The sequence below is a fragment of the Oreochromis niloticus genome, linkage group LG11 (genome assembly GCF_001858045.2).
Source record: "Oreochromis niloticus isolate F11D_XX linkage group LG11, O_niloticus_UMD_NMBU, whole genome shotgun sequence".
In the NCBI taxonomy this organism is placed as follows: Eukaryota; Metazoa; Chordata; class Actinopteri; order Cichliformes; family Cichlidae; genus Oreochromis; species Oreochromis niloticus.
Window position 1 is genome coordinate 846,603 of NC_031976.2, and position 20,907 is coordinate 867,509.

At 39.4% G+C, this 20,907-nt stretch overlaps 1 protein-coding gene across 3 annotated transcripts in view; it reads left to right on the forward strand.

Annotated features, from left to right (window-relative positions):
* grik2 (glutamate receptor, ionotropic, kainate 2) overlaps nt 1-17,558 on the forward strand; it is a 318,702-nt gene extending 301,144 nt beyond the window's left edge. For all 3 annotated transcript variants that reach the window (XM_005459403.4, XM_005459404.4, XM_019354544.2), the window contains one exon: nt 15,147-17,558. In XM_005459403.4, coding sequence (XP_005459460.1) covers nt 15,147-15,400 — 254 coding nt within the window. In that variant the 3' untranslated portion in view covers nt 15,401-17,558. The remainder of the gene's footprint in view (nt 1-15,146) is intronic.
* Nucleotides 17,559-20,907: the final 3,349 nt, after the last annotated feature.

The window sequence follows — 20,907 nt, forward strand, 5'->3', positions numbered from 1 at the left end:
TCCTCCTCCTGCTGCTTTATTTTCTGTCCCGTCCCTCCTTCAGCTTATCATCTGCTTCCCCCTCCCCCTCTTTTTCCTCTCTTCTCGCCTGCTGCTGTGGCTGCCGCAGACTAACCTGAGGTGCAGGGACCACCAGCTGTGTGTGAGGAGGCCATGTTATAAACCCAGCACACACACACACACATTCATGAATACATGGATACTTTTATACATGTGTTACATTACAAAGGTTGCTTTTTAGGAAGGTCTGATTCACATCAAATATAGTCTTAGCATTGTAGAAATCAAAAGTACAAATCATAGAAATAAGGCTGAAAACTGTCTCCAGGATAACCAAAACTCTTGCATATGAGAAACGCAAACATTAATCAAAAAATTGTATCTGAAAATTAAAAAAATATTTTGCATATGAATCAGCTTTGGGAAAAGAGCTACTTTAGTGCTGCCTAAAATGTGGTATATATAAATGACGATGACTCCATTGATCTTTTGGTATCTAACCAGATGCATGATGGCATTACCTTGGCCTCCAGTAGCACTTTGCAGAATCTTAGAGTTGTTTTTTGACCAGAATATGTCCTTCAATGTGTACGAAAACACATATGTAAGACTGCTTTCCTCCATCTGCACAATATTAATAACATTTGAAACATCCTGTCTCAGAGTGACGCTGAAAAACTAGTTCATGCATTTATTACTTCCAGGCTGGACTACTGTAATTCTTTATTATCAGGATGTCCTAAAAACTCCCTGAAAAGTCTTCAGCTGATCCAAAATGCTGCAGCAAGAGTCCTGACAGGGACTAGAAAGAGAGAGCAGATTTCTCCTGTTTTGGCTTCCCTTCATTGGCTTCCTGTTAAATCCAGAATTCAAAATCCTGCTCCTCACATACAAAGTCTTAAATAATCAGGCCCCATCTTATCTTATAGACCTTATAATACCTTATCACCCAATTAGAGCACTTTACTCTCAGACTGCGAGCTTATTTGTGATTCCTAAATTATTTAAAAGTCGCCTTTTTCACTCACTGTGTGTTTATACACTTCTCTGCATCTAATTATGAGTTATTATTCATCTCTGGCTCTCTTTCCCAGCATGTCTTTGTCCTGTTTTCCTCCCCTCACCCCCAACTGGTCACGGCTGATGGCCGGCCCACTCTGAGACTGGTTGTGCTGGAAGTTTCTTCCTGTTAAAAGGGAGTTTTTCCTTCCCACTGTTTATCAGCAGGTTGGTTCAAAACCAGAGGCAAGAGTCCATCAGAAAAAACCGTCATGATACACAGTTTTATTAACCATTATTTACTTACTCAGGTCTAAATAAACCACACAGACCAAATGTACCGTTTTGCTTTCGATGTCTGCTCTGAACATTGGATTAATGACCTTTCCACTCCTTTAATGTGGAGAAGCACTTCATCTGAGATAGCAAGTGCTATGCAGCATTTCAGCTTTAGTGGTTTGTCAAGCGTAATAACACTTCTGTAATTTAATGAACCTTCAAGCTCAGGTCTGGACAGAGATCTTGCATTTTGTTCCTGGGATCTGCTGGAGCCACTCCCCCCAGTTTGGGGGTTACTGCCCACAGGGACCGCTGTTACCTTCATCCTCCACGTCTTCACGAGTTCCTCTCTTAGCCATTATTGGTACTTCTAGAGTACTTCTCATGTTCCTTCTTACTGATGTTGCTGTCATTTATTATAGCTACATGTATCACGAAGGCCATGTTTCTCTGCTGGTCAGTCTCACCCACTCTAGGGGGCATATCCCAAAGGCCATACTCAGAAAAGATGTTCCTGTATACAATGCCAGCTACCTGGTTATGGTGTTTCATGTACGGCCTGCCTGCTGGCATCTTGCACCCTGCTGTTATGTGCTGGACTGTCTCAGAGGCATCTTTGCACAGCCTCCACATGAGGTCTGGCCTGGTGTGATAGACTCCAGAGTCTATCAATCTTGTGCTTAGAGCTTGTTCCTGTCCTGCCATTAGTAGTCTCTCTGTGCTGTCTTTCTGTCCAGCTTTGTCCAGCTATTGGTAGGATTTCTCGGTATAAGCCGCTTTTCTATCTGCCGGTGATATATGCTGTGCAGGGCCCTGTCCTTCTACCATGGTCTCTCTTCTTACTCCTCTTCTTTCTTGGGTTGGCTTTGTCTGAGGTATTTACTGAGCACATGGTCAGTTGTGGTCATCTTCCTGATGTACTCATGGATCTTCGCCGTTCCTTCCTGGATAGTGGTTTTGATACTCATGGGTTCTCAGCCTCCTTCCTTCCTCTTTGCATACAGTCTCTGGGTGCAGGATTTCAGGTGAAACCTTCCATGCTGGTAAAGACCTTCCTTGTCTGCTTGTCCTTGCAGGATGTCTAATGACCAATGCCAGAAGTGTTCATTGCCTTGATCTTGTTCTTCAGATTCAACTGAGTCCTCAGGACTTGGCTTACTCTCTACAGGTGGTTGCAGTCTTCCCCACAGCCTCTTCATGGTTCCCCACATGTTTTCCCATTCCCATTTGGGATTATAAGGTACTTATAGCTAACCTCAATGTTTGCTTTATTTTATGCACTGTAAGTACGTTATGTGCCTCTCATTCGCAGCCAATTTAGAATCACCAGTTAACATAACCTGCATGTCTTCAGCTTACTCCCACAGTCCAGAGTTTCTAGAGGAAACCCACACAGGCACAAAGAGAACATGAAAATTCCACACATGGAAGGCCACAAACAGGATTAAAAGCAGGGACCCTCATGCTGTGATGTGACGTGCAAACCACTGCACCACAGTGCCTCATTTAATTATCTAGGAAAATAGGAAACCATTATAGGAAATGCAAAGATTACATGCTTTTCACAGTATGTCAAAGAAAAAATATATATTACCAGAGGTTAGAGGCAAGGCTGGAGGTTAAAAGGGAAAAAGGAGATTTGTAAGAATTTGTAAGAATGTATACGTGTGTGTGTGTGTGTGTTTGTAAGATAAAGTGCTTAGCTTCTTCAGTAGTGTTGGGGCTCAAGAAGTATGCAGCCCTCCATGACTTCAAGTTTTTCATGCACGTATCAACATGTGTGGTATCCACAGAAACCTTAGTATCTCCGCTAAATGCTCAGATAAACCATTTCTACAACCACCAAACACAGTGAAAACAAGCAATGATTAAAAGACCAGTAACGTAAATGTGCAAAAGTCAGCTAAACACATACAACCGAGCCACGAACTCTCCCGACTTCATGTAATAACAAAAGGTATAGCTGCTTAGCTAGCTGAGCTTTCACAGATTTGAAAAACACCAAGTTTGACCACGCTCCAAAATTCACTGAGCCAGCCACGAAAGAAGACCAAAAAAACGCAAGCTTCGTATATCCGCTAAGACAGAAATTCACTTACCGGACTGGTTTCCTCCGTTGTTTTCCATCATTAGCCATTAGCCGCTGTAGCTCCTGACAATGGCAGCACTAACACGACGCATCAGAACCAGTTCTGTCAACAATCGCCTTTTTCAGCCGAGTTAGAGACGTGTGACTGGATTATGCCATGTGTCATAAATTGAGGGCCACGTGGGGTTTTCGCCTTGCAACTTCTGATTGGTGGAACTGATGTGAACATGGCATCATCACCGTGATTCTATTGGCTCAAACGACTCAAAAGAGGTATCAATCATGCAAATTTATGCACCTGCCTAATTTAGTTTAAGTAACTATTGCACACTTTCTGTAAATCCTATCAACGTCATTTCACTTCTCAAATATCATTGTGTTCGTCTGCTATATGATACATTTGAATGAAATTGCTGATCCAAACAAAAAAATGATTAATGAAGAAAAATCACAAAAATTATCAGGGGTGCCCAAACTTTTGCATACCACTGTAAAATAGGGACAAGTAAATACTGGGCTGCTCTGGGTTGTCTCCCAATCAGAAGATTGGTCACCAGCTCCTGTGTATGTGTGAATGTTAGATAAAAGTGCTTAGATATAAATGTATGTATTGTGTGAATGTAAATATGTCTTGTAGTTGAAAGTGCTTTCATTGGTCAGCAAGAGTAGAAAAACATATAAATAGCAGTCTATTAATCTGCTGTATCTGTTACTTAACCAACATGAATGAATGGTTTTATTTATGGTTGCACGTCTTATTTCAGTGTTTTATTGGGACAGGGTCATCAATGTGATGACCAAGGAGTGGGAGTTTGCCCTCCAGCATGTGGTTTAAGTACCAGATGGGTGTATTTTTACTTAACTTGTAAACTTTTTTGGGAGATTTCATGAAAACTCTTTTTTTTTCTTTTATAGTTACACCTAACCAATAGCAGCTGAAGATTATAGTTTTGATATAATAATAATAATTATTGTTATTATTATCATACTAATAACAACAAATTAACTTTCACCCAAAATTCTTACTGTTATGCTGGCCACCATACATAGCATAGTGCTATAAAGCGGTTTTGATCAGGTTGGTTTCTTTTTTATGTATTTTTTTAAATACTTTCTTTACAAACAAAACAGCACAACAACTTAGAAGACACATATCCAGGACAAGGACACAGACGACTTACAAACATAGAGGATACAATAATTGAAACATGGGGGGTATGGGAGTGAGTGTAGTCCATATAATGTGCAAGGAACCATGGTGAGCAACAGCAGTTATATCCACACACTTACATACATATAAATGGTAAATGGCCTATGGCCTGTATTTATATAGCGCTTACTAGTCCCTAAGGACCCCAAAGCGCTTTACATATCCAGTCATCCACCCATTCACACACTGGTGATGGCAAGCTACGTTGTAGCCACAGCCACCCTGGGGCGCACTGACAGAGGCGAGGCTGCCGGACACTGGCGCCACCGGGCCCTCTGACCACCACCAGTAGGCAACGGGTGAAGTGTCTTGCCCAAGGACACAACGACCGAGACTGTCCGAGACGGGGCTCGAACCGGCAACCTTCCGATTACAAGGCGAACTCCCAACTCTTGAGCCACGATCGCCCCTTACAAACATAGAGGATACAATAATTGAAACATGGGGGGTATGGGAGTGAGTGTACATACATACATATACGGTAATACAATAAAGCTATAGCAAATATAATAATATCTATACAAACACACACACACGCGCACACACACACACACACATACATATATATATATATATATATATATGAAGAGTTGAACAGCACCAAACTGATAGCACTTCATGAGCATCTGGCAGCACAAATTAACCAGCTGCTAGTTGATGAGAAAAACCCAGGATGGATAACTGAAGACTGGACAGTCCTGATCCCCAAGGACCCCCAGAAGGGACCGGTCCCATCCAACTACCAGCCTTCCAACCTGCCTCAGTACCACATGGTTCTCCTGTCAGGCATCATAGCGGCGAAGATGAACAGGCACATGGTACAATACATGAGAAAAGAATTGGCAAACACCAGCTACTGGTAGACAGAACAGTCAGCCGAGACTGCAAGACGAGGCTGACCAACCTGTGCACTGCCTGGATTGATTACAAGAAGGCCTATGACTCAATGCTCAACACCTGGATCCTGGAATGCCTAGAACAGTACAAGATTAACAGGACCCTCAGAGCCTTCATCAGGATACAGTCAGTCTGGAAAACTGCTAAAACTTTGAATGTGTCGCAAACACTATAAAGCTATCAACGACGAAACTGGTTTACATGAGGACCACCCCAGGAAAGGAAGACCAAGAGTCCCCTCTGCTACTGAGGATAAATTCATCCGCGTCAATGTCAATTCTAATAGCAGCAATCACAATATGTGGACATGATGATCAAAGTATTGGAAATTAAGCAGCCTTAGTAGTTAATTTATTGATTATTATAGTCCAGATCTGATTAAATTCTGAGGTTTTCACACATAGTAAGGCAGACATTTTTTCAAGGATATGTGATCTGTTAGAAGGTTTTTCCATTGCACAATGTTTATATTGTTTTTTGATTTCCAGTTTAAAAATATAACCTTCTTGGAAATAGTTGCTGCAAGGAAAAATTGACATTGGAACCTTGTAGATCAGGGGTGTCCAACTCCAGCCCTCGAGGCCGGTGTCCTGCAGGTTTTAGATGTGTCCTTGATCCATCACAGCTGATTTAAACGTCTAAATGACCTCCTCAGCATGTCATGAAGTTTTCCAGAGGCCTGGTAATGAATTAATCATTTGATTCAGGTGTGTAGACACAGGGTGAGATCTAAAACCTGCAGGACACCGGCCCTCGAAGCTGGAGTTCCCCACCCCTGTTGTAGATGAATAGATGACATGTTACCTAGGATGCACAGTTGTGGAGATATTGGAATGCAGCAGCGGAGCAAGTAAGACAGTTGTTCAGTGATTTGGGTCCAACGCGCTTGGTTCAGAGCCAGATTGGATGTAAATAAGTGTCAGGGGTATTCTGACAACATTGTATGCAAGTATCTGTCTCACTAAATTCCATTTTACATACATTTTCCTTGGTATAGTGTATTCTATGCAGAACTTTATACTGTACTCCATTGTAAGTTGTACATTCATAATTTTAATGTTTCTGAAAATAGTCATACAGCTTTATATCCAGAAGTCAGTATCAGTACTAGTACTGGTTTTAGTATAGGAAGGGATTAGATTCTATAAATATTGGAGATGATTTTCCTAATTCCTGTAAGTTTTAAGAGATGCTCTATTGGAATTGAATAATTAAATTTAACAGGAGTCATTATAAGCGTAGAAAGTATAATTGATTTTATTTGTAAGTATTGTAAAACTTGAGAATTTCTAATACCAGACATCTGGCTTAAATATTGAAAATTCTTTCTTTCTTTTTTTTGTTGAAAGTTCTTCCCTTTTTTTACCAGATAGTTGAACTGAACTAACTTAGCTGCCAGAGTTGAAGCTATTCTTGTACTTTGGTAACATTTATGTTTTTTTAACACACTGCGTGATAACTGGTAGGTCTGACAAATGTATCTTCACCTAGTCAGGTTGGTAGAACTTAAGCCATATGGTGTCTAAGCTGATTAGCTAAATAATATAATTCAAAGTTAGGAGCTTCTCATCCCCCTTGGCATTTGAATTTTTGTAATGTTATGAGCTTCATGCAAGGGGTTTTATTTTTCCAATAGCATTTTGATATAGCGGAGTTAAGAGATTTAAACCACGTATTATTTGGGGAAATTGGAATCATATAAAACAGATAATTAATTTGGTAGAAATGTCATTTTGATCATTGTTATTCATTCAGACAGTGAGATAGGGAGGTTAGACCATCATTTAAATCATCTTTAACTTTTTTGTGAAGTGGAGCAAAATTGAGGCTGAATAACTCTGACAGAATTGATTCCAAGATATTTAATGTTACCTAAACGATGATGATAGGAAGAAACCAGGGCTGCTGCATCTGGCTATACACATTAGTAAGACTGTAGATTTTGGCCAATTGACAGAGTAGTTGGAAACTTTTGAAAAGGAATTAATGACTGTAAGTAATTCTGAAAGGGAAGAGTGGGTGCAGTAATAATTAGAGATGGCACGATACCACTTTTTTATGTCCGATACCGATACCGATATCATAAATTTGGATATCTGCCGATACCGATATTAATCCGATATAGTGTGTTTTTTAATCAATAAAACTGTTTTTTTAATATCTTGCTGCATTTTGTATAAGTTCATACTCAAGTTTAAATAAACAACAACACTAAAGCTATTCTGTTATACCTGTATGTAAAAAATACACTGCACCCAAAATATTTCATAGTTCAGCAACACTGATCAATCTAATAAACTTAAACCTGCTCCATCCTCCCTATTCTGGTATTTTAAAGAGTACTTAGCAGAAATATTAAGCAACCTAACTAATAGGGTTGCAAACTCCCAGCAAAAAAAGGGAACCACCCCCCACCCTCCACCTCATGATGCTTAATCAACATAATCAACTTTAATTTGATGCAGTGTGAAAAAAAAAGCACAGAAATAAATTATTTTTCAAGAATAATTAAATAGATTAAACATCTTTCTTCTACAGAATTGCAGACTGCACAGATGGTACCTTCCCAAAGGAAAAAGTACTATAGCTTACTGGGGTATATTAGACATTTAACAGTTACTATATACAGTAATGGACTTCTATACATTTTACATCAGATTAAAACTTTGGGTGCAAGATTCAGATAATTATTTATTAAAAGCTAGACATTTTAAATAAGAATAAGAAAGAAAAGTATGTCTTTGTGCCCCCTTTTCCCTGTTAATGCCCTATCGGCCCCCCTGGCTAAACTTTGCTAGATCCGCCCCTGCACAGTTACCAGCCGTCAGCTACGTAGAAAAGGATCCTGGTCTAGAAAGTAATATTAAATAAATTCTAACAACAGTTTATCAAGCTTAAACGCGCTGCTGTTGTTCAGCTGCTGTTTTCCTCCTTGTGGTGCAAAGTGGGCCAAAAACAAACAAGAGAGACGGACTCGCAACAGAAAAGCCGATCAGCTGATCATTAAGGAGTTTCATGAAGTAGCGGCAGGAGAGGGAGAGAGAAGAGGCAGACGCTCCATATATCGGTGGTTAAGCTTAACGCAGGTAGGCTTTACAAACATTCAGAGATGAACTTACACACTTGCTTTACTTCTCTCTGGGATAACTTCCTCGGAGATGAAATGCTGGTTTGCTAGTGAGGCTACAAATACACGCAGCCGCTCTATCACGTGAGCACAGTGCTCCGACGTGCTACGGTTATGAGCCGAATTACGCCGTGTCGCAAGTTTTGTGAGGTGCTTTTTTGATATTTAATGGATCGGATTACGTTTTTTATTTCTCGCCGATATCCGATCCAGTAATTTACGTCAGTATCGGACCGATACCGATACCTAATATCGGATCGGTCCATCTCTAGTAATAATAATACATTTTCATAATAATAATACATTATCTGCACAAAGAATCGTTTCATGTTGTGTAGTATTTGTCTGAATGCCTCTGATCTTTTCATTCTGTCTTACTGCAGCTGCTAGTGGTTTAACGAACAATGCAGGGATATGGATAGAGAGGACATCCTTGAATAGTACTGTTGTGGAGAGTGAAGCTTGATGAAATCAGCCCATTGGTGGTGACTGTGGCTGTTGGTGTAGAATAGAGTCCCTTAATACAGTAAATAAATGATTTTCCAAACCCAAATTTATGAAGTGTGAGAAACGTGAGAAATTTCCAGTGAACTCTTTCAAATGCTTTTTCTGCATCTAATGGTAAAATTAAGGTGTTAGATTTGTTGATAAATGATAGCTGCGTTAAACTGAACAGCTTGTGAGTATTAGTGCAACAACGTCTACATTTAATAAAACCAGTCTGGTCAGGGTAAATGAGTTTGGGGATGGCTTTATCTAGTCTAGATGTCAGAGCTTTGTTTATTATTGTCATGTCCGTATTTATGAGAGAGAGTGGTCAATAATTAGCTAGGAGCGTGGAATCTGTATTTGGTTTCAAGAGTAGGGTGATCGTTGCTGAGTTCTAATTTGGCTGGATTATAGAGATTGCTTTAATATCAAGATCATTCTTATGAAAAATGGAGAAAGAACGAAATGACAGTTTATTTAAAGCGGCAAAGCGCTTTAGTGGCCATAGTGATGGCAGCAAAGGAGGAAATTAGGTGCATATGTATCATGGTGTAAAACAGTGACTGGTGTTCAAATTAAATAAATATAGATATTTACTGAGCACAATCAGTTAGTACAATTAACGACATGGTTATTACTGTCATTGTTACATCATGACAACAAAGCTCCTACAGTCTAACCTAACCTTAAATGTAGCATTGTCTTGAGACTGAAAAGTGAATTATTGTAACTTTTGATAAAGACTTTGTAGCCATAGTTTTTCAGACACACAAATGTGTTGCTTGAAATTTTGCAGATTTTGTCCCTTTTTTCATCTTTTGTAATATTGTAAACTGTCTTGTTATTTTTTAAAGTGGTCTTAAATAATGATTCTGCAGGCTTTCTGAAGGTCTTTCAAAGGTTTTCTTTGGACTTGGCTACTTTTTCACTCACTTTCAGTCCAGTCCTTGAAACCTGACCAATTTCAAGACCAATTTCATTTCAGAAATTCTTCATTTATCAAGCACCTTAAAAGTTAACCCATGAATTATTCATCCATAAAAAGTCGCCAAGTTCAAGCCATGAAGCTGTGCTATGTCAACACAACAGAGCTTAGCAAGGAATTAATTTAATATTGTATCTTTAGGCACTTTATATCAAATTACAGGAAAACTGTAATAAAAATCAGTGGTAACATGTCTTGTGAAGTGAAAAATACAAATTAATATGTACCTAGATGTTCAGAATTCATGGAATTACAAATACAGAAAAGTACATTTGATCCAGTGAACGTGACCTCAAGTTCAAGGTCAGTGATTTTTGCTATGTAATTAAATTTAATTCCATTTTATTTATTTAAAACCAATTCGCAACAGCACTTTTCTCAAGGTGCTTAATATTGTAAGCTAAAGACCTTCCAGTTATACAGAGCAACCCCAACAATCAGATAACCCCCTATGAGCAAGGAACTATGTAATTATGGGCAGATTCAGGGTCACCTGGTCCAGCCTTAACTATATGCTTTAGCAAAAAGGAAAGTTTGAAGCCTAATCTTAAAAGTAGAGATAGTGTCTGTCTCCTGAATCCAAACTGGAAGCTGGTTCCACAGAAGAGGGGCCTGAAAACTGAAGGCTCTACCTCCCATTCTACTTTTAAATACTCTAGGAACAACAAGTAGGCCTGCAGAGCGAGAGCGAAGTGCTCTAATAGGGTGATATGGTACTACAAGGTCATTAAGATAAGATGGGGCCTGATTATTTAAGACCTTGAGGAGGATTTTAAATCTGCACCAGTGAGGAGAAATATATATATAATCCCTGTCAGTACTCTCTCATTTTGTATTAACTGAAGGCTTTTCAGGGAGTTTTTAGGACATCCTGATAATAAAGAATTACAGTAGTCCAGCCTGGAAGTAATAAATGCATGAACTAGTTTTTCAGCGTCACTCTGAGACAGGATATTTCTAATTTTAGAGATGTTGCACAAATGGAAGAAAGCAGTCTTACATATTTGTTTAATATGTGCATTGAAGGACATGTCCTGGTCAAAAATGACTCCAAGGTTCCTCACAGCATTACTGGAGGCCAAGGTAATGCCATCCAGAGTAAGAATCTGCTTAGATACCATATTTCTAAGACTTTCAGGGCCGAGTACAATAACCTCAGTTTGATCTGAATTAAGAAGCAGAAAGTTAGCGGCCATCCAGGTCTTTATGTCTTTAAGACATTCCTGCAGTTTAACTAATTGGTGTGTGTTACCTGGCTGCATGGATAGATAGAGCTGGGTGTCATCTGCATAGCAGTGAAGATTTATGCTATGTCTTCTAATGATGCTGCCTAGGGGAAGCATGTATAATGTAAACAGAATTGGTCCTAGCACTGAACCCTGTGGAACACCATAAGTGACCTTAGTGTCTGAAGAGGACTCTCCATTTACATGTACAAATTGGAGTCTATTAGATAGATATGATACAAACCACTGCAGTGCAGTACCTGTAATACCTACAGCATGTTCTAATCGCTCTAATAGGATATTATGGTCAACAGTATCGAACGCTGCACTGAGGTCTAGCAGGACAAGCACAGAGATGAGTCCACTGTCAGAGGCCATAAGAAGATCATTTGTAACCTTCACTAAAGCTGTTTCTGTGCTGTGCTGAGCTCTGAAACCTGACTGAAGATGGTCAGTTACCTTTTACAACTACTGTTTCAAGATTTTTTCAGATAAAAGTAAGTTTCAAAATTGGCCTATTATTAGCCAATACTAAGTCCAATACTAAATATAATTACTCAATCATCATTAAAAATTGAAAAAAATATCAAGGCTCCAGCCCCCACCCATGACCCTGAAAAAGGATAAGTGGAAGCGAATGGATGGATGAAAAAAATATCAAGAAATTTTTATAATAACTCATTTTGCCATTTTTTTCATTTATAATTTTAATTTGGTAGGATTATGAAAGTATATATATTATGTATTTTTTGTTTCTAGTATAAATTTCCATTTCCTCTTGCAGCCAATAACCACTGAAGAAACCACCCTCAACGTAGGATATATTTGCAGATACCGCATGTAATCAGTGTTGGGGAGTAATGGAATACATGTACCGGCGTTACGTATTTAAAACACAAAATATGAGTAACTGTATTCTGTTACAGTTACCGTTTTAAAAGGTGGTATTCAGAATACAGTTACTTTGTTGAAATAAAGGGATTACACGTCGGTCAAAACACGCATTAAGAGGATCTGTGTGTCAATCTCGCGGCCCATATCACCTCTACTTGCGGCCGCATAATGACAGTTATGTGGCAGAGACATGATGGGCAGTGTAGCCCAGTTGTAAGTAAGCTATTAAGACTCGACTGTACACTGTGTTCGTGTTTTCCTCCAAAACAATAAGTTCCGTTGGAGCCTTTCAACGCCTCTCTCTGTCTCTCGCTAGCAAAATTGACCCAGACAACAAAGTAAAGCTATTTTTCGGCTACGGGCCCGACACGAACACGACGTATTAGCCAGAGGTCCCTTTACTACGGTTCGGAGCCGCGGACCTGTTTTATATACGCGCGGAATAGTTTTCTATACGAGATCGCTGCAAAAAGTGCAGCCTTACCTAATGTCCACCTACTGTTACTCATTTATATTAAGATTTAAACATCTAGTTGGTGTTGGTATGGCGAGTAACCTTCAGTAATAGTAATAAATCACACAGCAATAGTTCATTCAAGTAGCTGTAAAAAGCATGATAATATATTAAGTAATCCAAAGTATTCAGAATACATTACTCTCATTGAGTAACGTAACAGAATACGTTACAAAATACATTTTGGGGCATGTAATCAGTAATCTGTAGTGGAATACATTTTAAAAGTAACCTTCCCAACACTGCATATAATTCACAGCTATTATATAATACTATTACTACTAATACTATATTATATACTATATAATACAAGCCCCCTGTCCCTAGGGCAGGGATAGCCCAGTAGGTAGAGTGGTAGGTAGAGTGGTGGCCCCCTGATCGGAAGGTTGGGGGGCCAAATCCACTGAACGGCCACCCTGAGGTACCCCTGAGCAAGGTACCGTCCCTACACACTGCTCCCTGGGCGCCCAATGACTGCCCACAGCTTCATAGAGTAAATGGGTTAAATGCAGAGAGGAATTTCCCCACAGGGATCAATAAAGTATACATTATCATTATTATTGTATTTGGTTGATTTTTAGATTAGAAGCTGATTTTTTTTCTGCATCTATCACCATCAGTGATGGGAATAACACCGTTACAAGTAACGGTGTTACTAACGGCATTACTTTTTTCAGTAATGAGTAATCTAACTAATTACTATTCCTATCGTTACAACACCGTTACAGTTACTAACAAGAAAATGCGGTCGCGTTACTATTTTTCAACAAACAGACGGTTGAAGCTGTGTTCAGCTCACCGCATCTTATATCAGTTGCACAGAAGTAGCTGTAAGTAATCTGGGCGCTACAGCTTTAAGCAGCTGCGCGCTCCCGCGGACGGTAATCACGATCACTGTCTAGCACAACACCTGGAGCTAAGGGGGCAAAACAATCGTATGAGTGCTGCTGTTTGACTGAGGAAGAATAAAGTAGTCGTGGTAAGCCAATCACATGACCACTTAAAGACAAAGCAACAAGGTGCCAGTTTTTAAATTGTGTCGATAGGCCACGTAAAACCAGAGTCATGATAAACAAGATATACGCGGCGTTTTTTCCTCAATAGTTTCGTCATGTTTACTGTGTAAGCACAGTGCAGCGAGCACTCTCTGCTTATGAGCAAAAAACCAAAAAAAAAAACAGGGGACGTTTTAGGAGTGACGGCGAGAGAGAGAGAGAGCAGAAAAACAGAGAGAGAGCGAGTTTTGAGATGTGAGAGATTTGTGACGTTTAGCGTGTTTGGAGTGTGTAGTTAATGTGTTGTCTTGTGTAGTTAGTGTGTAGTGTTGTGGATAGTTTTGTGTTGTGTGTTAGAACAATGAGGTGACTGCTGTCTCCAGGTAGAAACAGCAGTGATACACCTGCTGCTGTCAGACCTGCAGGTATCAGGCTGTGATGTTCTCCTTTATAGTGGACAGAAATGATTTTTTTGGAGTGGCACAAATAATTTGTGGCATCTTATTGAAGAACAGCTGATTGTTCTGTAAATAGTTTGAAATGGTTATTTAAAAAAAAAGGGTAAAAGGTAAATGGCTGCAAATAACTTTGTTGTTTGCAAAACTTTTGCATAGGATTTTAAAATTGACAATTTATATTTGCATTTAAAGTTATGAAATATGATTCATTAAACATGTTTGTGGTTGTTACAGTAAAAATATAACTTTTTCTACTCTGATTTTATGGTTTTTGTCTGATTTTAGATCAATTGTGTTAATACAGTATGTCAACATGAAAACATAACTGTAAATTCAGACACGTGAGGTTGTGCTGAAAACAATGATACCAAACAAGGCAAATAAATAGTTTTAAAGGTAAAATGTGGAGGGAACATCACGAGTAGTTAAAAATGGCCAATTATACCCTGGACCCCAGAGGGTTACACGAGGGTTTTTTTAAAAGTAACGCAATAGTTACTTTTCAAGTAATTAATTACTTTTAGAATATTGTAACTCAGTTACTAACTCAGTTACTTTTTTGAAGAAGTAACTAGTAACTATAATTAATTACTTTTTCAAAGTAACTTGCCCAACACTGATCACCATGCATAAAAAGCCTTCAATATGCTGCAACAGCTTCAGATCTTTAAACAGATGTACTCTGACAGAGTATTGAGTAATTCCATTACCTAAAAGTCTGCCATTGTACCTGCACCTCTTTCCATTCTAATTTTTTCCTTGCTCCCATCATGCATACCCTATGTTCTAGGCCTTCTGCACTATATATTTTACCATTTTCCCCTATGACAACTTTGGGATGAAATGGTGACTGGTGATTGGAGGAGGCTACAAAAGAAGCTGCCCACAGGGAAAACAGCCTTGTTCTTTTAACCGTTACATTTGGATAAGGCAAGTGCTCTGAAACCCATTTTGCTTTCTTTTTTCTCTTTCCTTCTTTTGCAGAGGTCTTTCTGCAGTGCCATGGTGGAAGAACTGCGAGTCTCCCTCAAGTGCCAGCGCCGACTCAAACACAAGCCCCAGCGACCCATAATGGTGAAAACAGAAGAGGTTATCAACATGCACACCTTCAACGACCGAAGACTGCCAGGCAAAGAGACCATGGCCTAAAATGGGAATCTCAGTCACTCTCTTACCATTTTTCTGGTAGTGAGATGGAGTGCAGAGACATTGGGAAAAAGGTTGCGGGTAAATGGTAGGGGTGTTGCTGGGGGGGTAAATTTGGCAATTGTATCTGAAGATAGAGCAGAAGTGCTTTGCAATATATTGACGACATATTGTTCTTGTTTCTTTATAATTAGCTAGGGATAAGCGATTCTACAATATTTCCTGTGGAAATAACTTGATTCTGGGTGAAATTTCAGCGCGTTACCTCATTACACTTACCAACTTGGCAAGGCAGAAAGATGGAAAACTATCAGCTTGTCCAGACTTCCAAAACCCAGATGTTGAGAAGAGTCTGGAAATTAACCTGAAGGGAGACAGAAGAATCCTTTAAAAAACTGGTCCTGTCATCTTTAGCTGCTACTTATTCCGACTTTCACCACCGAGCTCAAAATAGGCTGGTTAAACAACACCAATAACAGATTGTGAGCCAGTATAGAGATGTTAACTGGGTGAACAAGGAACTAAGTTTGTAGACTAAGATTTGACAGGCTAAATTAAAACCCAAACCGACAAGAGCATGACGAGATTACAGTGTACACAGAGGCATTCCTTAGTCACGATACTGATTGACACAAAAAATGGTTTTATTGTATATCATCTATCAGGCAATAAGCGATCTCATGTATTTATTTTTCAGAGTACTAGCACTTTTGTTTTCTAATCTGCTGGTGGAGGTGACTTTTAGAAACTTTATGGAGAAATTGCAGAAGTAGAGGTTATATAATATAGTGAGCTTTCTATGTCCCTTTCCAGAAACTACTCTATGAAGGTGGAGTAACTGGTTTCCAACATCCCATGCTCCCTTTGATTCGACCAGCCTTTAAACCATAGGCTGCTGTTTGAAACAGTGTTGTTTTTTCTTGAATTGTGGGTAAAGATGATTAGCCATATAACATAATAATAATAATAATATTCTAGTAAGTTTGGCTAATAAGAATGACAAACCATGTACTTTCAGTTTGATGTCTATTCTCTACTGGTGTAGAGGTGTTCCATTTAGATGACCCAGTATCTGTAAAATATTGTCTTGTATTTTTTTTTCTTTTGCTTGGTTGTAATTTCCATGGTCACACAGCACACACAGTGGTGTACACAGTGGCAGTGGCAGCTGCCGTGTTTTCATTGGAGGCATCCACTCGCTGTCTGAAAACTCCTCTAACATCAATAAAAAGAAACCCTGGAAAGGTGTGGGCACGGCTCATCAAGTCTAAATCCACAGCAGTCACACCACACATAACTTTTATTTATTCAAGATATTTATTGTTTTTATTTATTAATTATTATTTTATAACGCTCCTTATTTATATCTCTTTGGACTGGTTTTTCACTGCTGCACTGAACACACTTCATTTCAACATTGTATGGGTACACACACTTTTTGCATTTTTGATGGTTTGTTTTTTGTTTTATGTACTTTATTCTTATTTCATTTTACTGGTCAGTGGCATGGCCTCCATGTTAATTTTGTACCTTTGTGGCTTTCTTCCTTTCACAGCAAATCTCCACAGTTACTTGTGCAAATGCAATTTCTATGAAAAAAGTGTTTTTGTACGACAAGAATCAAAATTTTGTAATGATTTTTACCAACACAAACCACACTAAGAGGAGTGTCATTCACGGCCAAGGGGTGGAGCTCCCGGCTGGTAGTTCAGGAGGCTTTGTACACTAGAAAAGAACCAACACAAAAACATCCACACATCTAGACCCCTAAGAGCCCATCACGCACCCATCCTCAACGGAACAGATTCGCACTAATTATTATTATGCTCTCCGACAGAGACACAGAGCATTATGGTAAAGCATCAGTGACACTGTATTATTTTGGAGAACCAGAAAAAAAGAAACTATTTTTATCATGTAAAGGAATCATATTTAAAGAAAGATATTTTTACTTCACACAGAAGAAGAATGGTAGTTGGTAAGAGCAAATTAAAATGTACACACACAGCTAAAAAGGAAGATTGTTGATGATTCTTTCATTCTACACCCCTGATTAATTATAGATTGCTAGAATCCAGTGCTGAGCAATTGTGTGTAAATGGTTTTAAAAAGGAAAAGATGTATTTAGAAGAATTATAAAGACAACTAAATAATTTTGAACCTGTTATAAAAACAAGATGCAGTGCACACAGTTTACCCTTTGAAGTTGATGCACAAGTTTAAAGAAAATAAAACAAAATGTGTTCATAACTTTTACCTTGTCTGTGAGTTTATTGAATGGTACTTGATGAATAAAACAGGGCAGGAGCTCGACAAAAATGCCACTGCACAGTGTAAATTCAGTGTAAAAAAAATTATCATGTGGTATTGAACCTGGGTCTTATTTTGAATAACCCCATTTGGCGGATTTGTTAAAGATGCAGAGGAATGCCTGTACTATATTCAACAACCATACTTTGTCATAAAAGGAAGTACCTCTTTGTGAAGTAACGGCTCGTCGATGGAGCAGTATCCTCTGAGATGCTGTTGTCATAGGTTATACCATTGTGATTCAAAACTAATGTTATCCATCCCACAGTCTGAACTCTTGTGATGACAGAGCCTCCTTAAAAAAAAAAAATCCCCTCTCACCTCTGTTGGCGGTTGTGAAGTATGCGATACACACAATGTTTCTGCTCACAAGAAATGTATTTATTTGACAGTTCTGCACAGGTAACAGTCCGTTCCGGTCCAGCTCTCTCTCCCGCTCGACTCTGCCATCACTATGTAGACAAACAGAAACAATTCAATTCAATTCAGTTTTATTTATACAGCGCGAAATCACAACAAAAGTCGCCTCAAGGTGCTTTATATTGTACAGTAGATCGTACAATAATACATACTGAGAAAAACCCAACAATCATATGACCCCCTATGAGCAAGCACTTTGGCAACAGTGGGAAGGAAAAACTCCCTTTTAACAGGAAGAAACCTCCAGCAGAACCAGGCTCAGGGAGGGGCGGGGCCATCTGCTGTGATTGGTTGGGGTGAAAGAAGGAAAACAGGATAAAGACATGCTGTGGAAGAGAGACAGAGGTTAATAACAGGTATGATTCGATGCAGAGAGGTCTGTTAACACATAGTGAGTGAGACACTGTCATCACACAATCGCCTCCACCTATGGCTCACCTGGCTCCCAGTACCGCCCCCTTGAGCTCACTGCACCACTCCTCCCCTGCAGCTGCGCCAGGGACCACACCTCCTCCACAGCGGTCTTTATCCTTCAAGCTCGGGTCCTCTACCAAAGGCCTGGGAGCTTGAGGGTCCTGCACAGTATCTTTGCTGTTCCTAGGACTGTCCAGAAGAGGGCAGAGTTCTCAGATATTGTTCCTGTGATCTCCTGGAGCCACTCACCTAGCTGTAGCAGCAGAAATCCTATTTTCAATTTCAATTTCAGTTTTATTTATACGGCGCCAAATCACAACAACAGTCACCTCAAGGCGCTTTATATTCTAAGGTAGACCCTACAAAACTTTCCTGTCTAACAACCTTTTCACTTGCTTATGTGTGGTTATTGATGTTTGCATATTTATGCAGGTAAGAGGCCATCTAGAAATACAGTATTTCTAGATGGCTTCTCTGTTGTTCATATGCACTGTTCCCTCTAAGCTGCACACATGCGCAGCATGCGCACGTGTGCAGTCGCGCTGACACGGTCTCTGGCCACAGAAAATCTGCACTGCGCACAAAAAAAAAATCCAACCTGAGTTGAAATTAAAATAAATACATTAAGGTGAAGTTTAAGTCATTATCAGTGATGGGAATAAGGGCTTTTAAGCCTTAATAACGCTGTTAATTTTTCAGTAACTACTAATTTGAATAATTACTATTTCTAACGTTATTAACAAGAAAATGCGGTATGGACGCATTGCTATTTTTCAACACACAGACAGTTGAAGCTGTCTTCTTCTTATTGGGAGCTAGGTGGGCAAATCACACAAGTGCTGCTGAGTGGCTGAGGAAGAATTAAGTAGTCATGGTAAACCAATGTACAGGGTGGGCCATTTATATGGATACACCGTAATAACATGGGAATGGTTGGTGATATTAAAGTCCTGTTTGTGGCACATTAGTATATGTGAGGGGGCAAACTCCTCAAGATGGGTGGTGACCATGGTGGCCATTTAGAAGTCGGCCATCTTGGATACAACTTTTGTTTTTTCAATAGGAAGAGGGCCATGTGACACATCAAACTTATTGGTAATGTCACAAGAAAAACAATGGTGTGCTTGGTTTCAACGTAACTTTTACAGGTTGCTTGAATCTTTTTCTCCTTCCGTAAAATGCGAGCTTGTCTAGCAATATCTGCATTTGTTGTTCATTTAAATGTACTCCGCTTCCTCTCAAAAGGCTGGACCGCCTCAGCAAATCAACTTTGTGTTTACGGTTTACAAATCTCACTACAATTGCTGGAGGAGCCTTAGTGTGCCTTCTAGGAAGGATATAGCATGCAGATATATTATTACTATGCAGGGGAAGTTTTTTATTCGAAAAGAATTCCACAACCTGCCGTTCCAACGTCTGTAGCTCCTCCATCGGGGGCTCGTCTTCTCCTCTTTTTGCACCGGTCCCAGACTCGGCGACTCTCGCATAACTCCTGTGTTTAGTTTCCAGACTTGTAATAATCACTTCCTCAAGTCGAGCCTGCTGTTCTAAATCATCCACCTTCTTTTCCAAAAACTGGATTGTCTTATCTTTCTCCTTAATCAGATTTTTTAGTTCTTTGATTTGGTCCATCATCGACATTAATATTCCTTGTTGCTTATTTACTTTTTCAATTTCCGACATCAGCGAGTTAAGTGAATGTTTAATCTCCTCCAGATCTTCTTCGACTTTCTTCATCTTTGCCATTTTGTCTCTTATAAATGTCAATCTTAGTTTATTTATTTGCCCAAACAAGATCTATAACTGAAATTGTTTTGGAGTTTTAACACCAAACATCACAGCACCACCGCGGGGACGCCAATCCGGCTGTGATCACGCCCGCCATCTTCCAATATAGCCTTCAAGAGGTTACCTGGGTTACACGGTAGGGTATCTGTGGATCAAGCTTGTTGCAGCGCATTTTGCAAATGATCAATTTGACTGATCTGCAAGAAGGTTTAGGTTGTGTTTTGTGTTTAAATAACATCCACATGTAATAACTCAAATTTTTCCAGCAAAAATGTCATTAATACAACATTTTTCAGTTCACATGTAAGTAATTTTATTGTGGCTTATGAGAACACAGCTCTTTAAAATCCTTCTAACATTTGAATTTGTTCTCGGTTCGTGCACAATAGCCCACACAAAGAGTGATGATCTGTGCCCCGCTGGTTGGCAGGCCTTGCACTACAAACTCAACAAATGGCAGGAGCATCACATTGTTAGTTTTATTAACCTGCAGCTAAAAATGGGAAATCCATGTATAAATAATTTCTTTCTCATTTGTTACTGCACCAACAAGCTCAGTCTGCCGTCAGCTGTGAGCTGAATGAAAACAAGCTCAAAGCCATCAACGCACCTCATTTGTAATCCTTCCCCAGTATACTCACAAAGACAACAAATGGAATATAATATG